The 12,729-nt window shown below is 45.8% G+C and overlaps 2 protein-coding genes across 2 annotated transcripts; both read right to left on the reverse strand.

The window, feature by feature from the left end:
- Positions 1 to 377: 377 nt before the first annotated feature.
- On the reverse strand, positions 378 to 5,401 carry mansc1 (MANSC domain containing 1). Its single transcript, XM_046379761.1, has 5 exons — positions 5,112 to 5,401; positions 3,606 to 3,691; positions 2,512 to 2,839; positions 1,642 to 1,782; positions 378 to 1,504 (listed from the first exon to the last, which is right to left on the reverse strand). Exons 3-5 carry the CDS (start codon positions 2,759 to 2,761, stop codon positions 378 to 380), a joined length of 1,518 nt encoding a protein of 505 aa, XP_046235717.1. The 5' UTR covers positions 2,762 to 2,839; positions 3,606 to 3,691; positions 5,112 to 5,401.
- A 1,318-nt stretch (positions 5,402 to 6,719) lies between these two features.
- Positions 6,720 to 9,288, reverse strand: c22h11orf98 (chromosome 22 C11orf98 homolog). Its single transcript, XM_046379499.1, has 4 exons — positions 9,159 to 9,288; positions 7,910 to 8,034; positions 7,695 to 7,792; positions 6,720 to 7,524 (listed from the first exon to the last, which is right to left on the reverse strand). The coding sequence occupies exons 1-4, from the start codon at positions 9,195 to 9,197 to the stop codon at positions 7,409 to 7,411; spliced, it is 378 nt and encodes a 125-aa protein (XP_046235455.1). The 5' UTR covers positions 9,198 to 9,288; the 3' UTR covers positions 6,720 to 7,408.
- Between the last annotated feature and the right edge of the window lie 3,441 nt (positions 9,289 to 12,729).

The following is a 12,729-nucleotide window of genomic DNA, read 5'->3' on the forward strand; positions in this document are numbered from 1 at the left end:
CGTCTCCACACAGTGCATTATTTCTCATAACCACACAGGTCTGAGTGCGTTATCCTCTTCTACCACGCCCACTTACCAAAGACCAAAGTCCTGTTTACTCATATTAAATAAATAATAACAAATAAACTGAGGGCGATGTGTGAGGGCAGTGTGGTTATTTCAAAATAATTCACATCCTCTGGCCAATCAGAACTGAGGATTCCCCCCAGCACAGTATAACAGTGAAGTGCACATTCCATTATTGTGTAACTTTGTGCTGCTTGAAAAGAAAATGTAATCAGATGAATGTCAGCAATCCTAAAGGAACTCAAGTCTTCAGGTCTTGCTAATTGTCCTTCTGAGCTTCTGTCACAAAAATCAAGCACCTTTTTTCCCTGTCACACCTCATAGTGCAGGTCATTGAGCTCCAGTCTCGTGTAGTGGCGTCTGTCGAAGGACTCCATCGCCTTACGGCCGCCGATGGCTAAGGCCAGCGTGAGCACAGCGAGTCCCAGCACCATGAAGGCCACCACGCCACTCTTCAACGCCCCCTGCGCCGCCTCCACTTTCCCACGCCCAGCACTCGAGTTCTGGAGGCTGTGGTGGGACTGGACAGCATCTTTGGGGACGATGACCAGACTTGCTGCTGGAGTCGTCCTCATGGTGGGCAAATCGGTGGTGGTGGTGATGGTTGTAGTAAGTTGAGGGCTACTAGTAGAAGCGGAAGAAGTAGGAGCAGTAGTCGTGGTGGTAGTAGAAGGTGTGGGAGCTGTAGTAGTACTCATAGTGGTAGTAGTGGGAGTTGTAGTGGTGGTAGTAGTGGGAGCGGGAGTTGTAGGAGTTGTAGTAGTGGTAGTAGTTGGAGCGGGAGTTGTAGTAGTGGTAGTAGTTGGAGCGGGAGTTGTAGTAGTGGTAGTAGTTGTAGTAGTGGTAGTAGTGGGAGGAGTGGTAGTAGTGGAAGTGGGAGTAATTGTAGTAGTGGAAGTGGGAGTAATTGTAGTAGTGGAAGTGGTAGTTTCAGAGTTGGGTTGTGGTTTATCAGTAGTTCTCAGTGCAGCCTCTTCGTTGGCCGGTGTGACAGGAAGTGATGTGGTGGAGCTCTGAGCTGGCCGGGCGGTGGTGACGGTGCTGACAGGATGAGACTTTGCTTTCTTGGTTGCTTTATTTTGCTTTTTGGTGGCTTTGTTTGTCTTTCTTGCGGTTGCAGTGGTGGTGCTGGTGGTGGTGCTGGTGGTGGTGGAGGAAGCTGTTGTTGTACCTGTAGTTGTGCTGGTGGTGGTGGGAGGTGTTGAAGTTAGCTGAGGCATTGTGGCAATGATAATGATGGGTGGAGGTGCTGTTGTGGTGGCAGGAGCCTGCGTGGTGGGTGTTGTGGTTGATGCAGAGGTTGTAGTGGTGGTTGGTGGTGTTGTTGTACTTTGTGTGGTGGTGGGTTGTGTGGTTGTTACTGTGGTTGGGGCCGACGTGGTGGTGGTGGTGGTGATGGTGGTGGTCTCTGGTCTCACTGTGGTTGGATGAATCAAGCCTGTGCAGAAAAGGAGACGGAGCGAAACGTAAATGATGCATCACTTCAGATTCTGGCCTGCAGGGGGCGACTGAACGACCTCGGGCTGATGGGGTGAACTGATTCAGGGACGTTCGAGAGAGAGCAGACGAACTCACCTTTGTAGATGTCGTAGGTGTTGATGCCGTCCTGAGCCTTCATTAGAGGACAGTCCTGCTCCGTCGGGCAGTGGAACAGGAAGCAGTTATCATCGCCGGCGTGTTTCTTGGCGTTGAACACGGCCATGTTGCACTTGGCCCCTTTAGAAACACAAAAACACGGTGTCTCAAAGTTTGACAGAGCAGAACCAAATGAGTACAAGCTCCTCTCAGTCCCAAAGTCCCAAAGTGTCACGGTCGAGTTTTAGCTCATCGATTAGGAATAAAACGCTGTCACATCTCGGCATGAAACGCTGCAGTTTGCTCTGCAGTTCGTCCTCTCTACAGAACCCGATTCCCCCGGGGATCAATAAAGAATTTTAATTTATTTTTTTTTAATTTAAGTTACTTTATTAATCCCAAGCTGGGAAAAAGCTGGGACTTCTCTGCATTTAACCCATCACTGATTGAAACACACACACATGCAACATGCAGTGAAACACACACAGGAGCAGTGGGCTGCATCAAGCACCCGGGGAGCATATTGGGGGTTAAGTGCCTTGCTCAGCCGGCTAATGGCGGGTAGGGACATTATCACTCCACCACACTCAAATTTTTTCTGCCCATCCAGTGGGGGAATCGAACCAGCGACCTTCCGATCACTGCCCCCGTGGCCTAGAGGTTGATCCTGAAAAGCCTGTCGGTGAATCCCGCTTTGAGCCGCTGGACTGTCTTCAGGTGCAGACGTCTAGACCGGATCCAGAATGAGGTTAGAGGCTCCAGAGTGGAGTGTGAGAGTTTCTGTCTCGTTTGTTTTAATACGTAGTTATGTGAAACCACAGCTGGATATCAGTTTCCCATGTGTGTGTGTGTGTGTGTGTGTGTGGTCACCTGGTTTGACTTCCTCTGAGCAGCAGGCGAGGACGCAGTCCCGCTCTGAGTGGACCACCCGAGGGTCCATGGCCGTCGCCGGCCTGGCTAGGGCCAGTCTGAGGTTGACGATGACGTTCTGGTGTTGTCTGGAGAAGCATGTCTCCGTCTCCATAGCTGACACAGGAAGTGATGTCAGCAGCAGCAGCAGCAGCAGCAGCAGCTCAGTGACAACAAGTGGCTTGAGGGTGGATGAGGGTGGAGGAGTCATGGCTGCAGTAGATCTACGCCCTGCGATCAGAAAGGCCTCAGAGTCCACAGCAGGAGAGCACAGATCCACAGAGACGCACTGTGGGACACGACACAGAGGACACACCTCACTGTACTAATACTGCTTCAAACCGCAGGACTGGACCGGGTACTTTGTGCTGAGCGAGTACTCGGCTGAATACAGTGTACAGATGAAGAACATCAGATTAAAATGTGTCAGTACTCAGTAAAACTGTGAAGTTTATTCATTAAAGTTTATAAAAACATGTTCTGTAAGAAGTTATCTTACTCGTGTAATCAAAAACTCTGACCTGAGGCTCAGTTCTGTCAGCCTGTCAACTATTTTCCCAGACCTAATAAATATCAAAACTTGTGAATCACAAAATCTGAGACAAATCTGAGGACTTCCGGCCAGTCCGAGTACAGAAAACCTCCAGAAGAATCCAGAATCTCTGGAGGCGAACGCTCGGTGGCCTTCGGGGACGAACGAGCCACATTACGAACGCTTCCCGCAGATCACCTGTAAACCAGATTCTAGAAGTTTCCAACCAAACGACGTTAAGGCTGAACACGACGCTGGACTTTGTCTGAGTCTTCAGAGCCTCATCAGAGCCTCATCAGAGCCTCATCAGAGCGTCTCAGTGACAGCCTCTGCAGTATGAGACGCTTTGTCCCGGAACAACAACAGAACAAAGAGAACTAAAGTCAGTCTGGGGGTAAAAATAGAAAATGTAAGAATAGAAGCTGCTCCTTCACGAGCCAGTTCCCGTTTTTAGATTTTCACTGGAAGTGAACAAGGTCAGTCAGGATTTGATTTCAGTTTAAGAGCCCAGACATAAACTCACCAGGCCGACGGCGTGAACAGTCCTCCATCAGATGTTCAGGGGATCTTTGGGTCCACAGTCCACCAAGCTGGACTTTAGGCCGTCTCCTGTGTGGGACAGAGTGGCTTTAGTTCACCTTATCGTCTTACGGCTGTTGCTATCTGACCCAGGATCAGCAGCTCGGTAAGCAGGTGTGTTGTGCACTTTGATCGAGTCTGGAGCTTCTCCCAGGACAGAACAAACACGAGGGACTGCGACCTTCGCGTGAGCTCGTCACATGTGAGGGACGTTAATACGTTCAGAGTGTCAGCGGTCCTTTAACGACTTTGACAGGACAAACAAAGTAAAACAATCCTGCCCTACGATCACTTTCATAAATCTGCTAAAGAAAAGTGCAGAGAACGAAATGAGACACCCAGAAGGCTGTCAAAAAGCTTTTCCTGGAGCTTAAATCACATCTAACGGGTTTTCTCACGGGAAATGAACTGAGGAAGACTCTGAGACGCAGCTCGTGTCTGAGGACTCTGCACCTGAACCTGGCTGATATAAGATCACCTTTATCTCACTGATCATATGGATGCATTTACTATAAATACAGTCTCAGAGCTGCCCCACACCCTGCAGAGAATCACTCTGGTGATAACAGTTTATTGAAATTTGATCACATTTCGTTTTGCCAGAAGATGACAGATTAAAAAACTTGTTATGTGGACTAGAAGAACACGATGTCCTCCTGAGGTCATTAAAACAATCTTAGGAAACATATGGAGACCTGAGTGCATTGGAGCTAATGAAGCTTCTCTCCTTATAAGCGTTCATTAAAAATTAAAAACAGCTTTGATGCTGCTACATTTATTTGACAGATAAAGAATTTTCCTACAAAACATATGATCAGGTCGTGAAATATTAAGCACTAATTACACCTCTAAGTACATTTTGCATACATACTTTTACTTAAGTAAACATTTTGCTTTGATCTTTGAACTGCTCCATTACTTATTTAACCTGACGATCCGTTTCTTCCGAGTGTCCCCTCAAGCGAAGTGCAGACGAAGGCGCTTCGGTTCGCGTCAGGACGTCTGAACTCAGCGAAGGAGTTCGCTCTTGTGCGGAGACACGAACACAAAGAGAGAATCGAAGTTTTGAAATAGTTCTGGGCCACGGCGCTAACTCGCACGCACCTGTGTTTTAATGTGACCGCTTCGTTAGCCTGCTAGCTGGCCGTTCGTGGCTAACAGGACCTTGAAAAGACTTTTGGACAAAAGCGAAGCTCGAAGCTTCGCCTGCAGCACCGAGGGCGAAGCTGTGGGCTGTTAGCTTACAGGCTGTAAAACCCAGCCGGAGTGTCGTCAGGAGCTCCAGAGCAGGCTGCCAATTCGTGCCTTTGTTTGCCTGTCTGCTGCTGGCTTATTCCGTGTCCCACCTGCCGCGCGAACACGTCGCCGTGCTGGTTTTAATGGTGTTAAACTAACGCAGGCTAAAAGGGGACACAAAGCAGCGGGTTGAGCCCCATTTTCACGGCCGTACCTTTATCTTCACCGAGGACACAGATTAAACCTGCGCGGCATCCATCATCCATCCGTCGGTCGGTCGGTCGGTCGGTGGTTCACGGGAAACTGAGAGCTCACCAGTCAAACCAGTTCGGTCCCAGAAAGCGAACGAGATGCTTCACCCATCCCGAGAGGACATGCTGATGAAAGCCGCCGCGATTCAGAGATCCTCCCGCATGAAATCGTCCTCCTGCTCTAAATGTTCAGCACGTTGGCTCCACACAATAAAATGGTTTCTGTGGGCGACATGTCGGAGCTGAGAAGAAGAAGAAGAAGAAGAAGAAGCCTGCAAGCCGTCAGCAGCGGCTCGATTCTGTCTCCACGATGATGAACTACATTACATGACGGCTGGTGCGGAAGATGTGCTGCTCTCCAGAGTCTGACCCATTTTAGTCTTTGTCCTCCGGAAGGGGGGAGGGATGGAGGCTGCGTCCCAGAGCCAAACGGCAGCGCACTTTTATTATTAACAGGCTCAAACAACACGAGTACGCCGAAATAAAAAGCTTATTCGTCCATTTGAACGGCTTGGCTTTTAAAGGAAACACCCGTTTAAATAAGCAGCTTACGGCCAGGCTCATCAATAATTGAAGAGACTGAACATGAACAATTAATCTGAAAGAAAACCGCTTTTCAACCAGCCAAGGACCACAAACATCTACGTGCACGAAATGTACGGAGGCCCATTAATGCCAAGAGAAAACAAAAATATTTTCAGCTCGGAAGTCAGAAATGATCAAATGTTAAGCCAACATTTTTACGTTTGAGATGTATGAAAAATGTATGAAATGTTGATAATGACAGTATGAGATGGTAGACAGAGGTTATGAAACGCACTAATTCAAAATAATGTGATCAGGTAGAAGTAACAAAAAGTGCTGGTGTGCCAAAGTATTATGAGATTTAAATCAAAAGTTATGGGAGGAGTCAGAGCTGGCTTTGCATCTGTCGTTCTCTCACATAAACTGCTACCACGAATTCATATTAACTGAATTATAAACCAGCTGGTGTAAAACTTGAAGTACATGTGGGTGGCCATGCAGCATCATACCAGTGTGGCTGCGGCCCCCCCGGACACCCCTTAGCGGTGCCACTGAGTAGCGCTACTTAATCATGTATTATTCTGGTATTTGTTCCTGTAGTGGCATTAGTGGTGGAAACATTGACTGAAGTACTGCACAAAAGTACAATTTTGTTTGCTTCTGCACCACTGGAATTTCCCTTCTTGAGAGCAATTAAGATTAAAAGTACAGAATTACATTTTAAGGCAAACTAATGAGTGTATCATCCATGACACTAAATAACGACTTGATGTAAAATAACAACGTAAAATATTAAAGTTAAATTGTCTAATATTGTCTCATGTTCACATTTCCAAATCCTGACTTAATACATGTATGATTAATTCAAATTGAACAGTCCTCACAAGATAATGCCATATAATTAATGCACATTCATTATCTGGATGACATGACACAAAAAGTCACCATTTCAGTCACAACGCTGAGATAAGGTAAGAAAACAATTGTAAATTATTTAACATGTATCAAATCAGACCAAATGTGCACTCATCTGCAGAAGAAAACTCTCCAACAAAGGCGTCACTGCCTCCTGTCTGAGCAGCCTGTCTCAGGGGGACAGCAGACTTTTTATTTATGTAAAATGTCTGACTTTTTAAGATACTGACGAAACAAAGAGCAGCCAGAAGTCAAATGTGGCCAGTGAAACAATAAATCAGAGTTGACTAATGTGGCACAGTTACACTCGTAACTTTCCCATCAAGTTTTAAATCCATTCTAAGACTTTTTCTGTCTGCCACTAACAGGACAAAAAATGAAGAATAACAAAAGTAAAAAATTCAATATTTACTTTAAGGTGAAGTCAAAGGCATGTGGTCGGTTATAAGGCTAAATCAGCTGTATGTCAAGTCAAACTTAAAAGGTCTCGTAAATCAAAATGAGACCAAGAATAGTCCAGATAAAAGTCACGAGTGATCACAAATCACACAAAGTCAAAAGTCTGACTTACTTAACATCTCAAAACTTTGCCTAGGAAGTCAAATTTACTGACTGACTGAAAATCAGTAAGTTTTGATCTACGTGAATTTTGACTTGATAAATTAATAGTTAACACAACACGAGTTTCTTTAATCGTTCCTCAGATCGCCCACAGCAGAAAAACGTTCCTCCGGATGCAAATTACAATCGACCTTTCCGTTTGTTCGTAGACGCCACTCGATCGTGTTTCAGAGTCCACTTGAAACAGAATGTCATCCCTTCATTCGGCGTCTGCCATCTGGACGTCCTCCTCCGATACGGCGGCTTTTTTCCTCTTCTTGGTCGGAGCAGATGACGAGTCTTGTTTCTTCTTTGGTTGTGCTGCTACCACTTCAACTGATGGATAACATAAGACAACAGGAGAAACAGTTTCAGTGAAGTAAATTTAGTCGTCACAGAGCGTACGAGGCCTGAGAGTGAGCCGAACGAGAAGGAGGACAGCGTAGTCGTGTTCTCGCCGCCGCCAGTCAGGAGCCAAGCACTCATTCATTTTTGTGCTGTTGTACCTTCCATACTGGCCTTCTCCTGCTGCATGTGCTGCAGCTGTTTGAGCAGCTTTCGTTTCTTCTTTCCAGACAGGGTGATGTTGGCTCTTGGACTCGACCTGAAAGAAACACAAGTCAGACAAAGACGTGAAGCGTCTGAACACATCAGCGCTGCTCAGACATGCGTACATTGACAGTTTTAACTTGTGTGCTCATAAGATTCACTGATCACTAACTTTCTCTTTTTCAGGTGATGGGCGGTGATGAGACCCTGGTCGACCACCGCGCCGACTATCTGATGTTTCTTCCTCTTTTCTTTGCCCAGAACTCGTCGCCGCTTAAACAGATTCTTACCAAGTTCCTGACAACAAAATGAATAGGAGCAGGACGAATTACAGGAGAACATGACTTGTGCTGCACCGGAAAACAATACAAAGTGCAGTGTGAGCATCAGCCCAGCAGGGGGCAGACTAACAACACATCAGGAAACAGTTTGTTCATGTTAAACAAGTTATTTCTGACAGATAACTTCATGATGATTGTTCACAGCTCGGCTTGGATGACAACACAATCAGGACCACCAGGGACTTTTCCCTACTTAGTTAGCATTAAAGCCAATGTGTGAATAACAACATAAAGCAAAGTGAAAAAAGCTAAGCAAACAAGTAAGCAACAAAATAATTTTTCAGTGGATGTCAATAACATCCACTGAAAATTCTTCTGTACTCCTGGGGCCCATTTCAAGAAGGAGGTTCAACAAACTCTGAGTTCATTTACTCTTACTATTCCGTTCCATTAATTAGTTGGTGCTGAGGAGAGAAACATCCCTGCAGAAACCCTAAAGCAGCCTCCTCATCTACAGGACCCTCAATAAAAGGACTTCACATTTTAATAGTAATTACTGGGTCGTCCTGACTGAATGAGGAAATGAAGCAGCAGTTCTGCTCTTTAGGGGGAGGAAACAGACACAAACTCTGGCTTCACTGGAGAAAACCTGCTCCAGACCAGGTTCCGTTCACATACTAAGTTACCGTGTTATACCGAGTAAAAGTTGCCTCTATGTCTTTATGTGTTTTCCCCCCTCATTTTAGGCTTAACTTCCTCGGACTTTTCATTAAACCTGCTTTCTAAAAGGGGCCTTGGAGATGAAAATACTGACGTACTATTACTACATGAAACTGACAGAGTACTGCTGTACTTCCACTCCACGAACTTACAGAAAGCTAATCCACATGAAGCGTAGAACATCTGTGTGGAAAGGCTGTAAACTATGTTGAAAAGCTTAGACAAATAACAACATGAAGTAAACAACTCTTAAAGTAACGGTGTTTACGTTAGCTGTCCATGCTAGCTGCTAACAGTCCGGCTCTGCGGTCGTTTCCGTTTCTGTTAAAACTGACGACACAACATGAGCATAAGCGTCTTTCCTTCCTCTGCTTTCTGTCCCACGTCTCGACACGTCTCGACACGACACGAGTTTCTTACTGTTTTCGGTCGGTTGATCTTCCCTCCCGGCGGAGCCATTCTGGTCTTCCCACATGGACAGAGAGAAATCTCTTCTTCTGCGCCTTCAATTCCCGGCACTCTTCTTCTTCTTCTTCTTCTTTTCTTGAAAGGTGCATATCGCCACCTACCGTACTGGAGTGTGTAACTCAGGATGACTTGTTGTTCAGGTTACAATCTAAATCGATACAGCCAAACAAGAAAAAAACAAAAGCAATCATATCCTTTTCCACAGTCCTGTTTAAGAGAGCCTTACAGCATTCTTTCATTTCATCGTTTTGCCTAAGATCCCTTTCAAACTCCACGGTCGTTGTAATTCATATATTCCGTTTTTAAGATCCTTTCTTTCCCTTTCATATTTCTTTACATTTCATGATGGCAGGCTCAGCAGCTTTCTTCACATTTGTCCGTCATACATGTACCCATGAAGCTGAGGGTTGCTTTCAGTCCTGTGTGTCCTAATCGTGGCCTTGATGTCACGACCTGCTCTCTTCTGCATTTCCCATTTCCCTTTCACTTTGATGGAGTTCTGAATGTTGTGGCAGTGCCTGCCTTTGGGGTTTGTATCCCCTTCAGGAGCGCAGCTCTTTACTGCCCCCCTCAGCTCCGCCCACTCATCACAACCACAAAGGGCTAAAGGCAGCAGAACCGCAGTATAAAAATACTTCATTACAAGTAAAGGTACTGCACTCAACATATCGCTTACACAAAAGTATACATTAGCAACAAAATGCTGATGAAATGTAAAGTTAAAGTAGTCATAATGCAGGCTGTTACAGGCCACTCTTATTATTGGATGTTATTTTATTATTATTATTGTCGTGATATTGGATATTATATATGGATATTGGATATTAATATGAAAGCAGTACTTTAATGTACTTTAATGGTGGAACTAGTTTTAACTACTTCATATGCTTGTAGTACTTCGATCTGCAACAATGGGTCATCTTTAATAAACGGATCGTATGTTTTACATTTAAAATCTGAATTTCAAAAGTTACTCAAGTTCTTATTTTAATGTGGTAAAGTGAAAAGTACAAAATTTCTCTCTAACATGTGGTGGAGCAGAAGTGGATCGCAGGATGAAACGGAAATATTAAAGTGAACACAGAACACAGCTGGTCGAGTGTGGCCACCTAGTGGCCAAATGTGGCTACTAACGCTTTTGTAGACACTGTAGACTTTTCTTTATGTATTTTTAGTTTATTGTTGTATGAGTATTGCATTACTTTACATTATTAGAGCTTAGAGTTATACATCTGGCATGACTTTAATACTTTTGAGTATTTGAGTTTTATGACTCCACCTCAGAGGTGAATGTTTTTGCTGCACTCCATCAGTCTGGCAGCTTCAGTTCGTGTCCACATGTGTTGATGGTGAACGTGATAAAATGAAGGTGAAGTGCTCCTTTATGTGTTGGATGAGCTGAAGAGCACATGATCAAGAATCAAGAATCTGAGCTGAAACGCTGAAACGCCAACAGCAGTGAAGCGCAGCCCACGCTTTAACACAACAGAATTAAACAGTAACACGCTGACCGGAACAGTTCAGTGCTACATGAGTACTTTTACTGTCAGTACTGCAAGTACATTTTGCTGATTATACTTTTACTTCATTGCCGTTTTCAGTGCAGGACTTGTACTCACAGTGGAGTGTTTTTACGTTGTACCTGTCTCGGCACATCTGGGCCTCGGACTGCAGCGGTTCTGCGCTCCAGCGGTCCAGGTTCAGCTCTAACCATTAGAGGGTTCTTGGCTGTAATTGGCTCATTTTTCCTGCTCCACATGAATGTCATCCGGCCTGAACTCGTCACGGAGAACAAAGCGTGTAATTTAATGATCTCTGACACGACATGAATGAAGTTCCTCTGAGGGTCTGGGATCAGTTTTGTTTTGGGCAGGATCTTTGGTGATTATTCAAGCTCTTTAATTGGAGGAGTTTCAACATTTCCTTTGATTTAAAGCCAGTCTGGAAATTAGGCCAAATGTCTTCTTTGTCATCTGAAGAAGAAAAGAGTTTCTGTGAGTTTTCAGACTTCCCTGCTGGAAAACGTTTCCCACGCGAGTTCTTCACAAGTCCTTTGTAATCTTCTTCTACCATTTGGTGCTTTGGTGCTGGAGACTGTGGCTCAGTAGGGAAACCCTGGCAGCAGGTTTGGCCCGGCGTCGACAGCCTGGGTCGGCCTGAGGTTCCGTGAGGGCCACGTGTTAACGTGATGAGGGTTAAAGTCTTCACACACCGTGACAAGACAACATGTTTAAGCTCCACATTCAAAGTTAACGTCACAGTTCACGTGAAGCTGTGACTGCACACGGCAAAAGTTTTTTACATTTACGTGAATGCAAACCTTCACACGTGAAAAGTGAACGTTCATGTTCACTAGCGTAACAAAACGAGGTTAGCAGTTTTAAAAGAAAAGTCACGTTAGCACGTTAGCTCCTGCTGCACAGTTTGGTTTGATTTCATAACAGACGGAGCTGTGAACCGTCGGCTCCTCCGGGCTCTGAGGGCTTCTGGCTTTGAGCTGAGTGTTGAAGACTCGTTGCTGAGCTGCAGCTTGAGTCACAACACCAACACCAACACCAACCGTCCCGGCGCTCAGCTCTTCCCGCTCGCCAGCCTGCCGCCAAACCAAACTTGTCATGTTGTGAAGCCGCAGCGGTGGGAGTCACTTTAACGACTCGTAGAGACGCCAAGTCCCTCTGGCTTCGTTCTTCAGCCTGGAGCTGCTGATCACCACTGAATTCTGGATGGAACTTTAAATGAGAGATGGCAATTTGTTGACACGTTTGGTTTATTGAGTGGAAAGTTGTAATTTACTTCTTTCCTGATGCGTGTGCACCGAGCTCTGAGCCGATGGGACAGTTTTCTGATTAGATGTTAACTGGACCCGCAGAAGTACAGCAGAGGAAGGGGACGTGGTGTTGGGCTTTATGTGACCCGAATCTTTCAAATAGTTTGTCCCAAATCCCGCAGAAAGCGTGTGGTCACACGAGCGAGAGTCAGTGAAGGCAGCGTGGTGCTGTGAATGACTCGGCTTTGTCTGCGGCGATGTGCCACATTGTTCTCACACAGTCACTTTCAGCCGCGGTTTGGTTAACTTGGTTACCAATACGTGACCAAAGTGACACCAACAGAGCTGCTCGGTCGGGGTCTTGAAAACGTTGTGCTGATGTTGTCCCACAGGAACATCTGGAGTCGCTCTGCTGCTCCTTCTAACTGCAGACCTCATCCTGAGCGGCTCGTCGTATTCGTTCCTAGCTGCTGCTGGTCACAGCACATGACTGATGGCAGCGTGACGCTCTGACGTCGGCGGCTGACGGACCTGCTGAGTCATGCCTCTCAGCGCGTGGAAACGAGTTGCAGAGCAGCTTTGCTTTCTCTTTGGCTTCAGCTGCTTGTTTGCGACTCAGCCTGATGAAAGCAAACAAAAACTCCCTGGAAAAGTTTAAAGGGAACAAAAAGGCTGATTTGATGTCTCATTTTGTCTAAAGGCTTCCTGTTTACACTGATGTCCTGTGAAGAGGAGAATCTGCTGCCAGAGGACACA

Source organism: Scatophagus argus, chromosome 22, assembly GCF_020382885.2.
Source record: "Scatophagus argus isolate fScaArg1 chromosome 22, fScaArg1.pri, whole genome shotgun sequence".
NCBI lineage: Eukaryota > Metazoa > Chordata > Actinopteri > Scatophagidae > Scatophagus > Scatophagus argus.